The 19,026-nt window shown below is 40.9% G+C and overlaps 1 protein-coding gene across 1 annotated transcript in view; it reads right to left on the reverse strand.

Annotated features, from left to right (window-relative positions):
- Rsod (superoxide dismutase family protein Rsod) overlaps positions 1-19,026 on the reverse strand; it is a 52,154-nt gene that overhangs the window by 15,612 nt on the left and 17,516 nt on the right. The window contains exons 2-9 of the mRNA XM_089245134.1: positions 11,556-11,784; positions 7,874-8,081; positions 5,521-5,708; positions 5,266-5,415; positions 3,535-3,819; positions 3,149-3,439; positions 656-1,101; positions 319-557 (exon numbers count right to left, since the gene is read on the reverse strand). Coding sequence (XP_089101260.1) covers positions 319-557; positions 656-1,101; positions 3,149-3,439; positions 3,535-3,819; positions 5,266-5,415; positions 5,521-5,708; positions 7,874-8,081; positions 11,556-11,784 — 2,036 coding nt within the window. The remainder of the gene's footprint in view (positions 1-318; positions 558-655; positions 1,102-3,148; positions 3,440-3,534; positions 3,820-5,265; positions 5,416-5,520; positions 5,709-7,873; positions 8,082-11,555; positions 11,785-19,026) is intronic.

Here is a 19,026-nt window from a genome sequence, read left to right on the forward strand (position 1 = left end):
ATCGTAGTACCAGATCTCATCATGTAGGCCCCTATAGATATGAGGCTTTGTCCACATATTCCCGTGGGTTAATACCGTGGTTCGATGGACAGCTCTTCTGTTTTCTGAAAAAGTAATCTGATCTTTTTTCCCCCACCATATTTCACTTGCAGGCTCTAATTCTTCACTTGTCGTCGCTCATTTTTTCTTCCGATGTTTACTCGTTCCCCCCCCCCCCCAGAATATCCCAGGACCGCAAGGGGGCTAATGACCCCAGGTTGAGAGCCACTGCGCCACAGGATTTTCTGATGGCACGTGCGAGCAGAATAATTTGGTTACCCTGTGTACGTGGTAGCCACTTGCTTCCCTGCCGAGACCACCTACGTCGATTTTCACTTCGGTCAAGTCGAATGGGGTCTCCTGCTCGAACCGGATGAAACCGGAAGCGTTGGAAGCGACTGCGGGACCACTCGACCAATAGCGGACAGATGCACGTACTGGATGGCGTATGCGTATTCCAGCGCAAGCTAGTCGGTCGCCTCTGTGCGGCGGAGCCTGGTCATCGTGAATTACCAGTCCTGTATAGGCGATAGTAATTATCATTCTCAAGAGAATCAACAGAAAAAAGGGTCGAGAAGGATCCCGTAACGACGATTCATGTACGATACGTACTCACCTTTGCCGAGTACTTTATTCGGTCCAGACAACGGCAGCTGTACGTCAGTGTAGAAGATCTTGTTCGCAACCGTCGTTCCCCGCTTCGTGGATGACGCGACCGTCAGTCGCTTGTGCTTCCCGGTGAAATCTCCGACCGTGCACCTGAAGGGGTTCTTGGGATGGCAGTTCTTGTCGTATTGGCGACCGTCGCCAACCTCGAACGGATTGAAGTTGCGGCCGGTGCTCTCGCATCTCTTCGTCCAGTTGTAGAAATCCCGTCCGGGCTCGTTCTCGTGCACGTCCCAGCGGTGCTCAAAGGTATCGTTGACGCTGCCGTCCACGTAGTGCAGCTCGGCGAAAACCGTCGTGTCCGCCAACGGATCGTCTTCCAGTTGTCTCATGATGACCTGCCCGGATATGGGGAAGACGAACGTCGCTATCGCCACCCGAGTCTTACCCGGATACCTGCATTCACACGGAAAATAGATCACAAGAGTATTCGGGATAGAGATATTCACGTAAATTACACTTTGTAACAAATTTTCTCTTTTGTTCCTTGGGTAAGGAGTTATTAGTGTGTTTGCTTGGCCCGAATAATCATGAAAACCAGGACCCGGAGCAACCGGGGCCACGAGCTGAATGAAGAGAATATATACTTATTTCCCAATATAATCTTCAAAAGAAGAGCACCTTTACGTCAAGTTTGACATACGAATGCATGAAATTAGGACGATTTTAATCCTTGAATATAATTTGTACAAAGTTTTTAATCGGGAGGTTGATTAAGTGCTCGCGAGCACAGATTTGGACACGGGCATAGAGCACTATGGATGTGTACCCCTTCACACCCTCGCTGGGGGGGGGGGGCAAGGAAAAGTTTACACCGGGGGCACGAGAAGGCATGCTACGGCCCTGATGAAAATGATTATTATTGCCTTCAAACGTTAATTTTGTGGTAAGGGAATGAATATTCGTGAATCGGTCATTTACCATTGGCTGACGAACATCGAAAATAAAAAATATAAAAAAAAAACATTTCTCACTGATAAGGGGCCGTTCAAGTATTACGTCATCATCGATGGGGGGAGGGGTGTTTCCGTTTTGCTGACTTTTGATGACAAGGGGGGAGGGGGGTTTAGATAATGCTTACATCATCAACCACCCTTTATGAAAATATGAGTTGGATGAAAAGGGGTAGAGCTGATGAAATTTTGCTGACAAGGGAGGGGGGTCAAAAATGGCTAAAAATTTGCTTACGTAATACTTGAACGGCCCCTAATAATTTAAAAAAATTTTTAAATAACCTTTAGAGTAGACATCTTCAACCTGTGTTCGCAATCACTACGGCGCCCTCCGAAGCATCCATAGTGCTCGCGAGCACTTAAAACAACCTCCCGATTTAAAACTTTGTACAAATTATATTCAAGGATTAAAATCATCCCGATTTCATGCATTTGTATGTCAAACTTGACGTAAAGATGCTCTTCTGTTGATGGTGGTCGTGACTAGAAAAAGATTAAAAGACCTTCGCTTTAGAGCAGGCATCTTCAACTCGTTGCTCGCGAGCCCCACAGAGCTCCCAGAAGCGCCCAGAATGTGCTCGATGCTCGTGAGCACTTGATTAACACCTCAATTAAACACTAAGAATTGCATTCAAGACCTACAATTAATGCAGATTTCAGGCATATGTATGCCAAAGTAGTGTAATGGTGCTCTTCGTTTGATGATGGGTATAGTCAGTGCTCGCGACTCGAGAAAGGTTGAAGACCTATGCTTTAGACGAGCTTTATGTTGGGAGGTGCGATTTTACAAATTGTTAAAGAAAAGTCGTTGCAAATAGTGACATATCTGCATTTTGTTCCATATTTTCCGGGACAGATCATGGCCCGCCGCTGTCTCAACGAAGATATTTTCGGGTCGAAGATGACCCGGGCCATTGTTGGAAGCTGCGCATGTATGTGTTGTGAACCTAACGTGAAATCTGTTTGTGTAATCCTTGTGTAGTGCTGCCATATATCGTCAATTTTTTTTAAAAATATCAACAAAGTTTAATGATTGAATTGTGTCGTTGTAGCCCTGTTGCTCTCTCTGTGGCGAGATTTTCAACGGGGAAATCGGCTCGCATTTGCGCCTCGAAGTTGGAAACCAACTTCAGCCGACTAAACCCGGGAGTGTCCCAGTTTCCCCGTTTTTTAGGCAAAGTTTTCTTGAATTTGTTAGTATTTTAATCAAAAACGTTGATACAGGTAATTTTCAACGGATTGATTGAAAATGCAATATTATAATATAAAAGTTCCCCGAAAATTTGATGAATTATCACATCTCGCTTCGGGGTTGATCACCTCTCCCCCCACTAATTGATCCACCCTGGCTCCATCGCCCTCTGGATCCGCACTTAGCACAGCAGCTTACCTAGCTTTAACTTAGAGAGGGATGGGAAGAACTGATTATGCAAATGGAAATAAAAGTAGACATTATAGAATAATCGTAATATCGATTCTTTATGGCTCACCCTATGCTAGAGCAGATCCATGGAGATCCGTCACTGTTTCCAATGACGATCGATCTGCCGATGATGCTGTGGGATCCAAACAGCGGGAGATTGAAGTCGACGTGTATACCAAGGTGAAGGTTCAGCAGAGGACTACTATCCAAGAGCCCATACTTCCCGCTCAAGTCTCCAACGGGGTATTCATCGCCCGTGCCTTGTCCCGGTGGAGGGGTGCTGGAGGCATCGATCTCGAATGGGTTGTACAATCCTCCCAGGGAGTCCAGGGAGCACAAGTCCTCATTCGGAGATACTCTGGAAATGCAATACGATTATTTTTAAAATATCTCTTCGATCGACAAGATTATTCACATAAATGTGTGATGCGAGAGAGACTCTTCCATAATCACCTCGGTGGCACCGGGAACTCGTGGATGCGTATCGAAGATCCTTTGCCCCTCAAGTTTTTCAACTTCACTGTCACGACGGTAGGTTGAGTCCTGTAACTCTGGCTGAGCAGTATGTGTCCCTTGACGGAATCCGTGCTAAAGTGGGCCTTAACCTCTTTCGGAGCTATCGTCTTCATCTTGGAGCATGCCATGATCCTGAAAGGGTTCCTTGTTTGGTACAGGACCAGATACAGGCTGCGTTGACCTTCCACTGCTGTCAGAGGCAAATTGGTATCGACGAAGAACCTATAGGAGGGTTAGAAGAAAATCGGCATCAAATAAGAGGAAGGATTTCCGGAAAATTCCCAGACAGGAAAATTCACTGCTGGGGAAATTCACGTATTTTAACGTGTATAAGGAATCCCTTTTTGTCAAAAACAGGGTCTTAAACAGGAGGGGGGTTTCTTATGCCTATATCTTCCCATGTATATCTTTTCAACGTTTTTGCAAATTTTAAGCCCAAAAAATTAGGGAGCGTTCCTTATATATGAGGGTTCACACGTTATAAAAAATACGGTAATTCACCGACAGAAGTTCGTCACTAGTAAGCGACAGTGATTGAGAAGTGGAATGAATATGTGAGCGAGTGAGTGACTGAATGAGTTGAATTAGCTAGGGAATTAGTGACCATATGAATGACAGTGAGTGATCGAATGTGACCGTATAAGTGATCAAGTAATTGAATGAGTGACCGAGAAAGCGAGCAACTGCATTAGTGATAGAGTGGGTGAGTTACAAACTGAGATAGCGTTTTAGTGAGTGACCCTGTTGAGAGCGCAAGAATCGATCGTAGAGATTATTCTAGGTTTGTTTTACCTATATAAAGTGGTGCCACTAAAACGGAACTATGAGCAGTTTGTAAAATTTTATTCGGAAGACAAGGTGTTATTTGTAGATCTCTCTCTATCTATAGGTCGTAGTCCTCATCTTTGCTTGTGAATACGTGAACTGTTCTGTACAATAAACTTAGTGTTATCCGTGAAATCGCTTCGCACTTCGCCATCTCGAGTGCTTGTGAGAGACATTATCCTGAATATATATTATATTATATATATATGCTTATACATTGGGTCAGTCGACCCCCTCCCCGTATCTCCACCCATGCAGAGTGACCGAATTACACTAACTCCCTGACTCACTTGATCTGTCACTCACATGCTCATCCAATCACTCACTATGTATGTCACCTAGTCGATGAATTTTTTGTCTGAATTTTCCTAGGGGGAATTGTCTTGTCAGTGAATTGCGTTGCAATGAATTTTGCCAGCGGTAAATTATTCTTTCGGTGAATTGCGTGGTCAGGAATTACTGTGGATGAATTTTCTGCTCACGGCGAGGAATAACGCTGCATAATGAGTACTACTTAAATACTTAAAACAGCGGTTCTCAACCTTTTTTTGACTCGGAAAATTTTTTTTATGTTGGAGCTCCCGTAAATCTATTTTTTCACTTACTTATCAGATTTACCTCGAGTGGTCGCAGAGTCCCTGGGAAGTGCGCATGGAGCACTGGTTGAGACCGTTGGTCTGTGCGGTTCATTTCATTTTCGGTGATTTTGAATTCAAATATCTAAGCGAATATTGCATTTAAAAACAATTTTTTTTTTTGTTGAACTCACGAGAGAGCAAAAAGTGCTCCGTGGACCACCGGTTGAGAACCGTAGACGTAAAACATACGTAATCATCGACGTACCGTTTCGAGTATCTAGAGTTTGTGGCTCCGACCGCGAACGTTCCGTGCTTCCTAGCCATGTCGCCAATTTTGCAGTTGTCTTGACTGTGCATTGAGCATTCGGCGTCATCAACGTTGTTCGGGTCGAACAGTACCTGCAGATAGTCACACCTGCAAAAACGCCAAAACATAAGTACAGCGATGTCAAAACATTGTGAAACGCTGAAGGCCTACGTAGTAACAAAGAAAACGGGCAGACATGGAATGACTATTCACCTGCGTTGGCCCTTCCTGCTTGATTCATTAGATGTATCTAGGATGTCCGTAGCCAGTATCCTCCATTCGTGGTTGCTGGACGGCGTGTATTCTTCGGTGGTGTGGAAAACGTTGGCGAATATAGTCGTTTCGCCGAGCTCACCCTGTCGAAATATCACAGTTCCGGCGACCGGAGAAGAGAAAGTTGCCTATAAATTGAAATTAAATAATAATCAGTGGTGTATTTACGGGGTGGGGGGACGGCTTAGTGGTGTATAGCCCAAGGCAGTAAGTTCAGAAAGGCGGCAAATTAGAAGAGTAGCCAAGAAAATTAGTAGAATGGCAGAAGGGAAGCAAAATTTTGTATTACCTTTTCAATAAATCTGCCTCTGCCCGGACAGCAAGGAACTAGGTCAGTGAGTGACTACTGAATTAGTTTTCAAGTACGTGAGTGAGCAAAGTGAGTGACAGAGCGTGAACAAGCATGCGAATGATCAAATGAGTGGCACACAGAGTGAGGGAACAGGTAAATGAATGACCTAAAGCATGTGCAAGTATGTGAGTGACCAAAATATTGAACATTGAAGGACCGGATGCACCCCGGTTTCATATCTCAGAGATATCGAAACGTTCCCGAAGGGTGGGTGCATTTGGATATTTATTATTTTATGTCAAAATAACAGTGATTAATTGACCAAAACAGTGTACAAGCATGTGAGTGACCAAACGAGTGATTTTAACACAGGTATACTAGTAGAAGGGGGGGGGGGCGAGGCGGGCAAGCGTGTTATTTTTACAGGGTGAAGAATGAGAAAAAAGTAGTCAAGGAAGTTAGAATGTTAGAAGGGCGGAAAAATTCCTGTAGCCTAGCCCACAGGCGGCAAAACCATAAATGCGCCTCTGCGTATAATAGGCCTGTAGAGGATAAACACCATGTTCAGAGGTTCTCAATCATTCATATTTGTTGAACTTAGACCGCACCTCCTCAGTGAACCTTAATGCACATTATTGAAAACCCATGAGATTAATATATATATCTCTCAAGGAGCATTTCCCTGCTACCACCCTCAAAATTGTTTTCATATCCTTGGTCAAGAACCACTGATAGAGACAGCTCCAGAAAGTCAATAGACTTTCTGGATATTATACTGAGGGGAATTTGGGGAAAAAAATTCAGTTTTCTCTACCGGGAATCGAACCCAGGACATCTTGCAAACCGGGCATGTGCACCGGCAATTGTAGCACAAAAAAAAAAAATCACTCTCTTGCCGCCACCTGGAGGCTATTCGCTGAAGTTAAGAGAGGCTGCAGTTACGCTAGTGTGAGTGTGTTTTAACCTTTTCAGACCCGAATTAAATTTTCCCGGAGGAAAAAAAATTCTACAATTAAAATAGAGATTTATGCAACCTATTTTCAATACCATCGATTGATTTGTTGATCAATATTTAAGGGAATTAACTGCATCTAAATTTTTGAAATGTTCCGTTTCCAAACAGAATTAGTGGCAATGTAACCAACTCCGATTTTGATCAGAAGGTAAAGTCTAAAAAATTGAAAACTTCTTCCCTTTTGAAAATAAGCTCCTGAAATATCGTTGATTTGATTACGACTGAATAAAATTTTGTGGCCCAATTGGTCTCAGAATTTTCCGAATATTTCGATCATCACCTTGACTTTTTTTTCCTAAAAAAGGAACAAATATGGTTCAAACACAATTTTAATTGGAATATTTTGTTTTGGCCTGATCGGGGTCATTTCGAAATTTCATTCCTTTCTGAATACGCACTTACAATAGGTACTGATTTCGATCAAGGACCGCGTCACGGGTTTGCGAACACATTATTATGACTTTTTTTTCTCTTTGAAGAACCATCTAATCCATGCAGAAAGATGCATATCTTCGGTGATATGGCGCAATAGCGTAACGAATGGGCTTTTTTTTTAAAAGATTCACTTTCAATCTTAATGCGGCTCATTGGCTTTCTGTGACGTCGAGCTAGAAACAGCTGTCATGGCCGGTCGAATTCCGATCCACATACAAAATAGGCTTTTGAATCAGTTGATGCAACGACGATTTCTCTCTTCTGGCATCCCATTAATCTTATCAATTTTACTCACGGAGGACATGAATGGACTCGCATACAGTGAAGCCTCCTCTAACGGCCACTGAAATCATACATATAATTGATCATATTATAATATATAACTATCGCAATCACAGAATGGATTATCATTTTACATGTTATATAGATCGCAAATTTCAGTTTTTTTTCCTTTCAGAAACAAAACCGTCGCATTTTCATGGCCCCGTTAGTGGGAGGTTTTACTGTATTTTATGAGCGATTCATTCGAAAACTCATGAAGTACAACTGACCTCGACGGTCTTGGTGTCTCCTTCACTGGCGATGTTGGCGCAGGCCCTGATGTCAGAGTTGTAGGAAGTACTTCGCAGGAGTAAAGATCTGCCCCATATTGTGTTCGGTCCGCGCAGCTTGAGTTCCGAGTCTGTGAACTGCAGCGTCTGACCACCGTCGGGTACTGGTATCGTTATGGACCCGTGCCGCTTCGACAGGTCGTGGAAACTTCAGTGAGAATACAAAATAAAATGTTAGTATTGAAAAAGCATACACACAGAATACATACGAAAATTCGAGGATGCATAGGAAGTTCTTGTATTCAAAGTCAGGGCTGGCTTTACGCATAGGCCCAACCGGGCATCTCAAGCTTAAAGCGGGCATCGTGAAAATGAGATTCGGTATTTTGATTTCCGACTGCACAGTATTTTAAATTGGTCAGCAGGTATTTCTGGGTAAAGTGATGTTCTTGGGGAACTAGCTGAAGTACCTACCTACCAACCAATTCAAGTCATTAAGAAATTTATACTCATAGGCCACTTTAAAAAAAAGAGGGAGGCATGCCCCCCCCCACATACGACTACTACTAAATGTATGTGTTACTGTCAAAGCCCGAAATCGGCCAGCTGAAACGGCCAATGTCCGAATTTCGAACTTTAGCCAAGCCCTATCTATCGATTCCTGATATATCGATAATATCGATAGTCCGATTCCGTTGGTCGTTAGGGTTGCCATAGCTAACCATAATTATAAATGGCCATAATTTTCACAAAAACTACGCAAACGTGGCGATAACTCAGAATCATAGGGATCGATACATAGACGCCCGGGAAAGCTCAAAATTCGAACATTGGCAGATTCGGGGCTTTTGCAGAAACATATGCACCTCGTACACATTTTTCTGCGGAATTTTTAACGAATTGGTGAATGCAGGAACGTGTGTGTGCGCGCGCATTTTTATGCTTGGTCCTAACGTATTTATTTTGTCAAAGGTTTGTATTTGTTTAGTGTTCCTACTGGTGCTGCCATTTCGCTTCCATATTTTGAAACGAACATGGCAAATGCTTGAATTTCCATGTTGAGTGTCTGCCTGCTCACTGCAGAGAGACTTTTTCAAATGGGAGGCGAACTCTCATTCGCACCTCGGAGTACGAAATCTGCTGTAAACCAGCCAACTACAGCGCACTTCCAACCACTTCCCCTCTGCCGTCAAGGGGGTTCGAACCTGGATCCTAATGATGAGAGTCCAGCATGATTTCCCCCCCCCCTCCCCAGGATAAAATCCTCCGATAAAACTTTTCACGAGTCGCATTTTATAACCAGTAAAAGTAAAATTTCATCAGCAAAAATATGCCTTCTAGAAAATATTAAAAACATTTATACAGTACAGTATTATATCACAAACACCCATCAATGAACTAGAGCTCCTTCTGCCACCTATGAAATAAACCCGTTGTAATTCTTCGATTGAAATTAGCGACTTTATTTCGATTAGTTAATATTTTATGAGCAATAATAGTAGTACGCACTCTGCGAGTTTTACTAATGTTATTTTACCACACGCAAATAGCAACTATTAGTTTCGAGGCAAACTTGATAAGTTTATTGATATTATTGCTTATGAAGTATTAATTAATATCATATCTCTTGTTTTTTCATGTGGCATATAATTCGAAATCTGGTCGCTGATTTCAATCAAAGAATTATAACATTTTTATTTGATAGGTGGCAGAAGTGGTTCTAGTTCATTGATGTCCTCCTCACGTGAAAAAAAAAAATCGGTTTATATAAATTCATGGGATAAACTTTAAGAGCTGATACAAGACACTTAAACAAGCATTTTTTATCGTAGAATATGCGGTCGAAGGTGGTTTTTAGAGAATGCTCTTAACACTTCACCAAAAACAAATATATTTTTCCGATGGATTTGCTGCGATATGTGTCATCAATCATTCGAGGGTGCATATGCACCTTCGGATTGGATTAGAGTTTGTGTTTTTGTTAGTGAAAGGACCATCAAGGTTATATTGCGCTAACAATGATTCAACGCTATAATGACTGGTGGTAGAATTTGCGTTACACAGGTTGAATCATGAGAAGGCATACCCGAGCCGAATGAAACATATTTCGCCAGTCCCGCGGTACAATTTTCGATGACCGCACTACTGGTCTTAATCGTGGGACTAAGTAAGAGTCCTATCTTGTGATGAGAAAGTGTGTGGTGAAGAGTAAAAGGATGTCGTGTAGAGACGAAATCGGGTAAAAATTTAGAGGTTTCTGCTTTCCGTAATTTCCGGCATGTAAAATGCCGCCGAGTAGAAGGCCTACCACATTATCCTGATCGATCTTCAGAGGAGGCACATTGGGTTCGGGAAGAACAACGAATCTCTCCAAGAAAAATTTTGAGCTACGTTCAAAAAGCATTTTAAATTAACAAAAATGGATATAAAGGCAACAGTACAAAAAGGTATTTTCCTCCGATATTTTAATTTTTTACTAAAACATTTGGAAATATTTAATTTTTGATCGTTGGGTAGGGCATGCATGGCCCCCCCCCCTCCAATGCTCTCTCCTGCGTACTACACCCGTGGTCCCAAACGTATGAAGTCAGAGGGCTGCTACTTCGCTAGAATATATTTCGCTGCAACGTATAAATTAAAAAAAAGATAGAAAAAAAACTTATCTTTATGCGTTTTAAAGTTCATTTTTAAAATTCATTTTTTCTATTAGTGCATATACAAAAAATATCCCCACATATATACACACACTGCATATGCAAATAACTTCTACATATTTTTTATTCAGGAATTTTTAATTTCCGCTTTGTTGTAGCTTTTAACGAAAATAAAGGGAGTAGCGAGGGGAGTTGGGGGTCTATTCCCCCCTCGAAATGTGAGAAAATGACCGAAGAAAAAGATGGCCAAATCTATTCTGTCACTTTGGTTTCCCCCCCCCCCCCCGAAATGAAAGTGGTTCGCCCCGAATGAAATTTCTGGCTACGGCCCTGACGAAAATACCAAAAGCAAAAGAATTTTGATGCTGTTTCTAAAAAACAATTTAACACTTTGACATACCTCTGGAAATAATAAAACGGTTAATATTCGTATAAAATGCTTTACAAATATCTATTAATTCACTAAATCCCACGTGCGGAAAAAACCGATGTTTTTGCGAAAAAAAAAAATTGAGTGAGCTTAACTCAACCTTCAAAAAATATGCACTTATTCGAAAAATTCTTCGATTTTATGCATTTACATCCATTAATGCTGAAAAAAGCCAAAATATGCATCTAATCCGGGCTCTAGTTATCAGTCTGTTACTGTTATCAACAACCCCCCCCCCCCCTCCCGAATCCCGATATGATCACATTAAGCGGCGTCGACTATGTATATTTTGTAGTCAGTTTCGTGACGTCAGCTATTTGGAAAAGCAGCCGGTCCAGTCAGGTGTCGGATTCAAAAGACGTAAAAAAAATGCAATTAAAAGAAGAGACCCCGATATTTCGATCCTTGCTTGCATCAAGGAAGTTACTATCCATTATTACAACTTTTTCTTCTCTGAAATAAGCAGCATCTCAAACTCGTTACAAGGTCAGCTGCAAAATGTAACAACCTACACGGAATACACTAACTAATTCGAATTATAATAATTATACCAGTCTTATTATAGGTAAAAGAAAACGAGTTGAAACGACCGACTCACGTGGTGCCCAACTCTGATGAGGCGCAAGGGGTTTTGCTGTCGTAGAAGACAGGAAACGAGTAGATACCCCAAGCGAAAGACCTCGGTTCGGACGAGGGCCCCGCGGGGCTCAGATGCACGTGCACCGTCACGTTGGCTCCGGGCTCGTCCGACGACTGCTCGAAGGTTATGTTACCTTGAACGCCGGCGTTGTTGAACAAGGCGTAAAGAACCGTCGATCCTTGGACCCCTGCAATCAGAAAAAACAAAATTCTTTAATTGAGGAAAAAGTTTTGGTTTTTTTTATTGGCAATACGTACACACATTGGTTAGGTCTACATATCTTCGCAAACATTCCTGGGGCTTCCCACGTCTGAGTTAGATTCCTCTCATTAAGGGCTTCTGTCGGATAAACGAATTAAAGCAGCTTTCATGAGAACATTAATGAACTTTTCCGAAGTTCAAATCACCTTGAACTGGAAATGAATAAAACTGTAGAGCAGTATTTCTCAACCTATGGTCCGCCGACCAGAGGTGGTCGGCAGGCAGACTTAGTAATTTTAATGCTAACTGAATGAAAAATATGACATGAATGTCGCTCTCCACTTGTTAATACAAGATATACGGAAGACTGGATGTTTTGAAGATATTAGAGGCAGAGATGAGTTTTTTCCTTCCTTAAAAAATTAACATCTCAAATAATAAATATCTTCACAACATCCAGTCTTCCGTATATCTTGAATGAAAAATGTTCTTATTGATATCAATAAGATAGAATATTGCTGGATAGATATCTTATTGGCTGGACTATCAATAAATTGTATTGATAGAATATCGATATAAAATATATTATCTGTACAGTGTGTATTGTAAACATGGGGGTATGGCATTTTACTTGCGAATTGCGAACCGTTGATCTTAGAGATATACTTTCAATTAGAAAAAGTTTCCAAATAACATACAACTCAGATATGTCATTCATGTTCCAAGGAGTGGTACAGTTATTACAATAAAAAAGTAAACTTTTTATACATTCCCGTGTACCCTAAAATTCAGTTACAAAGTTGTTGCCACGAAAAAAAAATCCACGTTTTTAAGTGCAATATTCACCGAGATAAAGAATTCGGAAAACTGAGGAAATTTGGGGGAAAAAGCAGCTCTAAATGATTCTCCCGCATTTAGTGGGAAAACAGTTTTAACCGCATTTAATGATGTTTTTTCCCGAATTTCCTGTTTTTCGAATATCTCCGTGAATATCCACTTAGAAAAATGGATATATATATGTATATATATATATATTTTAATTATATTTTTTTTTTGGTACTGCAGTGAACTAAAAGAATCTTGGTCATGCTTTAATAATACATTACGACGTGGGCGGGCTCTAATGATGGCAGTGTTTGAGGAGGGATGTAAATTACACGGTTCTTCACCTTAAAGAAACAGAAATCACCTCACGGGGGAAAAAACCTGTTTCTATTTTTCTAAATTGAATACCATCTGGTAGCTTTCATTGAAATCGTAGGTAAAAAATGTTCACTGTCTACGACATAGTATTGAAAAGAATCTGAGTGGATGTTCGGTGGTGTCATATGAACTTACTCCTGTGACTTGACAGTTTGAGTGTAATCCACTGGGCATGGGGTAGTACTTTGATTCTGGTCTGGCTTGACAGTTCGAGAGCTCTTTGCCATTAGTCGACACTAATGATTCAACGGTCTAGTCTCGAAAATACGGAATTTTTTCGGTTTCTTTGTATCATTTTTATCGCATCAACGTAGGGGCGGCTCGAGCTCACCTGCCGCCCCTAAAGACGGCCCTGGCGGGAGGCTAGGAGGGCTTTAGCCTAGAGTACTCTAAGATAAACAGGATTTTTTTATCTGTCCAAAGCAAAGCATCGTTTGCGTAGCGAAATGGTCCTGACCATACTTCCCACTTTCAAATAAACTGTTCCGTTTTTTATTGCTCGGTTATTTATAGTTTCAGAAAACCGCTGAAACTATAAATATGAATTTTTTTTTTTCAAATCTTTTATGGGGGAATCATCGCAAAGTCATTTTCAGACTACCAAATCCCCGCTAGCAAAGCCGCGGTTAATACCTAGTCGGGCATAATTGAGAGCGGTGAAATAACCGAGCAATAAAAAACGGAACAGTTTATTTGAAAGTGGGAAGTATGGTCAGGACCATTTCGCTACGCAAACGATGCTTTGCTTTGGACAGATAAAAAAATCCTGTTTATCTTAGAGTACTCTAGGCTAAAGCCCTCCTAGCCTCCCGCCAGGGCCGTCTTTAGGGGCGGCAGGTGAGCTCGAGCCGCCCCTGCGTTGATGCGATAAAAATGATACAAAGAAACCGAAAAAATTCCGTATTTTCGAGACACGACCGTTGAATCATTAGTGTCGACTAATGGCAAAGAGCTCTCGAACTGTCAAGCCAGACCAGAATCAAAGTACTACCCCATGCCCAGCACAAACGGCTGATAGTGGACCAGACCAGAACTAACAACAGTTAAGCGAAATTCCAAAAATAATTTTGGACTTCCAAAAGAAATTCTTGAAAAAATTCAACACAAAAATAGAGTTAGAAAGAGATGGCAAACCTATAGGGGTAACTTGGATAAAATTATCCTAAACAGATTACAAAAAGAAATCAAAAAAGAGGTTGCAAATTTTGTCAATGAAAGGTTTTCATACTTCATTGGCAATGCAAGGTTTTCATACTTCATTGGCAATGCAACAGCTGAGAATGGAGGCCTCTAAAAGGCTGACCAAATTTCATATTTATAGCTTCAGTGGTTTCGGCCAATACCACACTGAAGATATTTTTAGTGTGGTATCGTTTAGGCTCGGTGATAGTGAATCAGTCCATGAATCAGTCTTCCTTTAATTCCGGAAGTATTTAATTCTGGAATTAACCGGTTTTCAACTATTTTCCGAAAACGATTGATGATGCAGGCCATGACTCCGATGGCCAAATGTGGGCCATGGATTGAAAACCCCTGATTTTAACCAAGGGTGCTCAATCTTTGGAAGAGTGCGGGCCACTTAACTGATCTGGAACATCACCACAGATCATTAAGGCGATCTGTAGATATTCCGTGAGTCACTGAAGTGATCTAGAACTGTGCCGCCGTGGCACATATGCACTTACTAAAATATAGTCTGGAACTGTGCCGCTGGTCACTGAAGTGATCTGTAGATATGCCACGGGTCACTGAAGTGAATTTGAAATATGCCGTGGGTCACTGAAGGGTTTTAAAGAAAAAACAAAGTGTGTCACTGAAGGAATCTGGAAATGCGTGCTGCTCAGTTCATATTTTTCATTAAAAAAAAAAAAAAAAAATCTCAGGTTTGAGGTTAGGGCAACATCAGATCACTCCGAAGCATTTGGCCCGTGGTTGGAGCATTCATAATTTATACTCGAATGCAATCATTTTTATACTTTTTTGCGCTCAACACAAGGCCCTCTGCATATAAGGTATCGAATTTACTGCAAGTTATAAATTCTATTACTTCCATGACAGCGTAAATATGGCTTTACATCACATCGAAATGTATCTATTCTTTTGTCGAGAGAGAGATCGATATTGAAGCCACGGACACACAGAGAAGACATTCGTGACCGGATTTTCCACACAAAGACCAATTCAAAGACAAAAGAAAACGAGGACTCTCAGCGAAATTAGGTTAAACATTTCACCGTTCCACACCTTTCCGTTTCCTCCGGTAGATGTCGCGTCTTCGGATGGCGGTCAAGAGCATACAACCGGAACTTCATTTTTGTGACCGTGTATCTCTCGACCATTAAAATAGTTTACAAGAGATTTTTTTTCTTCTTCTAAAAACACGTAATGTTCCACAGTTGTAAGTCGTATAATGGGAGTTAAATGGCACTCTTCTCGAAGAAGATCTGGACCAAGAGAGAGGATGACTGTTTTAAAGGTCGACGTTGGAAATGTGTATCTCGTTCCTTTTATTTAGGTTGATGATCCCGCTACACTGATGAGCTTTTGCTTGAAAAGATAATGGATTTATTCCCCCCCCCCCTTTCCGTTATTAATGCTTGGGTCGCGCATTCTTTTCCCCTTCCCTTTCTGAAAGAAAAAGATTTAATGATACCCGAAGTAGATCGCGAATAATTCAATCACAAAACAAAACGCTCTCGAAAAGAACAAAAGTCTCAAAATGAAGCCATTAGTTGACGTATGCGTGAGGCATCGTAGGTTAATTGAAACAATCCTGGCGATATATTCACGGGGGGGGGGGGCTTAGTGGGCTATAGCCCACGGCGGTAAGTTCAGAGGGGTGCCAGATTTGAGGAATCGGTGACCAAGAAAATTAGTAGAATGGGAGAAGGGCGAGGAAATTTGTATTACCCTCGATAGATCCACCTTTACCCAGACGGCAAAGGACTAAAGGACTAGGGTAGCGAGTGACCAAAATTGTGATGTGGGCCCACGTCACGTTAAAGTAGTGTGTAGTGGCCTTTAGAGCGTGAGCAGGCATGTAAATGACGAGTGACATACAGAGCGAGGGACCAGGTCGGTGGTCGACGTAGAGCGTATGCAAGAATAACTAAAACAGTGAAAATGCATGTGAATAACTTAAAGATTGACTTAGTGTGTGAGCAGGGGAGTGACCGAGTTGTTGGTTATTTTTTTTTCCTCTTGAATTTTAACATTCAATCTTTTGAAAAATCACCAAAACGTACCCATATTTTATTCCATAAAATTTTTTTAAATAATTTTAATAAAAATCCGTGTGTTAAAGCATATAAAATCATAGTGTTGAGAGAGACGAAGTTTAAAGACATTTGAATGAGTGGTGTTCCTTATCTAACAGAAAACATTGGCATGTGTAATGCTTGCCAGCAGTTTATATTAAAATATTTAAAAAATATTTTTAGTACAAGTAGAAAAAAAAAACTTGAACACACATAATTTCACAGTATTTAAAAATCAGAAAATTTTTAAATGTTTTTTGAAAATTTGCGTGCATCAACGCCCTTAAATTAGAATAGCTTATATATTTCGAATTTCTTCATCTCCAGTAGTTTATGTTTTACTAATATGACATTCGTAAAAAAGCGCTGTTTATTTAAAAAGAATATAATAAATCTTTCTCTCTCTCTGAAATCGGAATTTCCGATGAGTCGAAGTTTTACGTCGGCCGCTGCACAATCGACTTTGAGGTTCGACATTATAAATTTAAAAAATCCGAATAAAAAAAAAAAAATACTTCCCATTAGTCAATTGCTAAATCCGAGGTGCATTTCACTACCACATATCGAATAACCATTTCTGCAAAATTTCAGACTTTTTGGGGGATCAGTTTATCTTACGGATGAGCTAAAACTGCAATCTGAGAAAAGCACCTTCAAAGTGTTCTTTCTTGTATACGTTCACACAATATAATATTCATCTCGTTCCTTTATTCTATTTTGAAAGAACAAATTAACCGATCGACACGAAATTATTTGCAGAATTTAATGAAATATTTTTGAAGTCATTTTTGGAAACTCGACTTCAACGGTCGTGACACCCCTTAAACCAGAAGTCTTCAAACCTTTCAGTCTCCACGGGCCAGAGTGAAATAGCCCAAGAAGTCCGAGGGACAGATTTATATTGATCGAAAAGCCCGCGTGGCCACCAACTGAGGTATTTTTAATTGTAAGAACAATGCAGATTTATAAGGGCTTACTCGTGTAAATTAAAATAACACATTGATAGAAGGGACCAATGGGTGCCCGAGTTGTATTGGGGCAAAAATAATAGAAGACTTTAATGTACTCTGATATTAGCTATTATGAATTTTGATTAGTTCTGAAATCACTTTTTCACCAATTCTGGGAAAAGTATCTGATTAAAGCCCTCGAACTGCAATTTATTTTCAGGCAGCACTGCTCAGACATACAATTTCATGGCGAGCTGGGCTCGTCATTTCAGTTCAAAGAGTTAAATACCGATTAATCAAAATGATTACGATTAATTTTAATCGGAAGCCACTTTAAATGACTATTTATTTCAATAAAATTCTGGAAATATTTCCTCTTCTCAGATTATCATTTTTCGATAATAACGCAATTATCCATTCATTGTTAAATAATTTGCATCACAAATTACGAAATTATTTCTCTCATTGACTTACAAGTTTTTTCCCCTCACCGATTCGAAATTATTTGTTCCATTAATTCTGGAACTAATTGCGTTCAATGTTTTCAACCATTTTCTAGAAATAGTTCGCGGGCCACGACAAAGACCTCCGAGGGCCACGCGTTAAAGACTCCCCCTCCCCGTCTTAAACTGTCTCAAACATAGCAGTAATTTCATAAAATACAAATTGATAGACAGGAAATTCATCATCCAGAAAGGATTCCTTATTGATTTAACACGTGTAGGACCCACGTCAGGGCCGTAACTGGGATTTTGCCGCCACCCCCCCCCCCCAACTTTAAAATGAGATAATTTTACAGGTGATGTGGGGTAAGACGCCTTCATATACAGCAACCCTTTATTGGGTATAAAGGAGTTCTAGTGTGGGGGTGTTCTCTGTTCTTTACGTAACACTGCCCCCCGTCCCCTCTAGTTCTCGCCCTGCCCCACGTGTTTTTGTGAAGCCCATGTGATGAGCCTTCTTTTGATCACCCAAAAAATTACCAGAATAATCAAGAGGTAACCCAAAGCGCTTATACTACGATCCAGTAAATATTAAAATGGTGTTTAAATGAAAATGTAGCAATTTATTTTGTCTCTCGATATGTATTATTAGATTACTACGGGAAACAAGCCTAGATTTTTTTTAAGGCCGTTATTCGGAACATTGTTTTTCTAGGGCAGCAATTGTTGTTTTCGGGCTAAATTAGGCATTCCGTCGGGAAAATTGTTTGACCGCTTTTCTAGAATCCTCGAATCGTTTTTTCGTCGTGAATTTTTTTTTCAAACATACAGTATATACCCTCCAGAGAATTTCTCAAATTTCCAAAAATGAACAGAGGTGAAACTATGGTTTTTTCCGCCTGTGGGCTGCACGAATTTTGTCACTCCCCCTCTTCATTCTAGTGTGATTAATAGTAATATATATGCCTGCATCTCTAGGCCGGGGATTTCCTCGTAAAGTTTCACCCGGAACCCTTGATAAGGCTGTTCCGTGGAACCTTTATGATGAGGCTGTTTTACATAACTCTCACAAATATATATATATACTAGAGGGGGTCTGCCCCCTGCTGCCTTTGGCGGCCAACACCCCCCCCCCCCCCCACTTCTCTTCACATATCTTGTTTATTTCGTCCCACTTCATCAGCGTGCTATGGAAAGGGACGTGTGAAAGCACCAGCTTACTGAAGAAGCGAATTTTGCAATAATAAAGCAACAAAAAACAAATGCGATTCATCAAGTACACCCAGAAAACTTGCCCATCGGGGTCCCCAGACTCCAATTCACTGAATTTTAGTGGGCCCCTGACAGGATTTATCTCAGTCTACCGATGTGTTGC

Source organism: Pholcus phalangioides, unplaced genomic scaffold, assembly GCF_987345545.1.
Source record: "Pholcus phalangioides strain wild (caught in Gottingen) unplaced genomic scaffold, Ppha-v1.0 ptg000015l_1, whole genome shotgun sequence".
NCBI lineage: Eukaryota > Metazoa > Arthropoda > Arachnida > Araneae > Pholcidae > Pholcus > Pholcus phalangioides.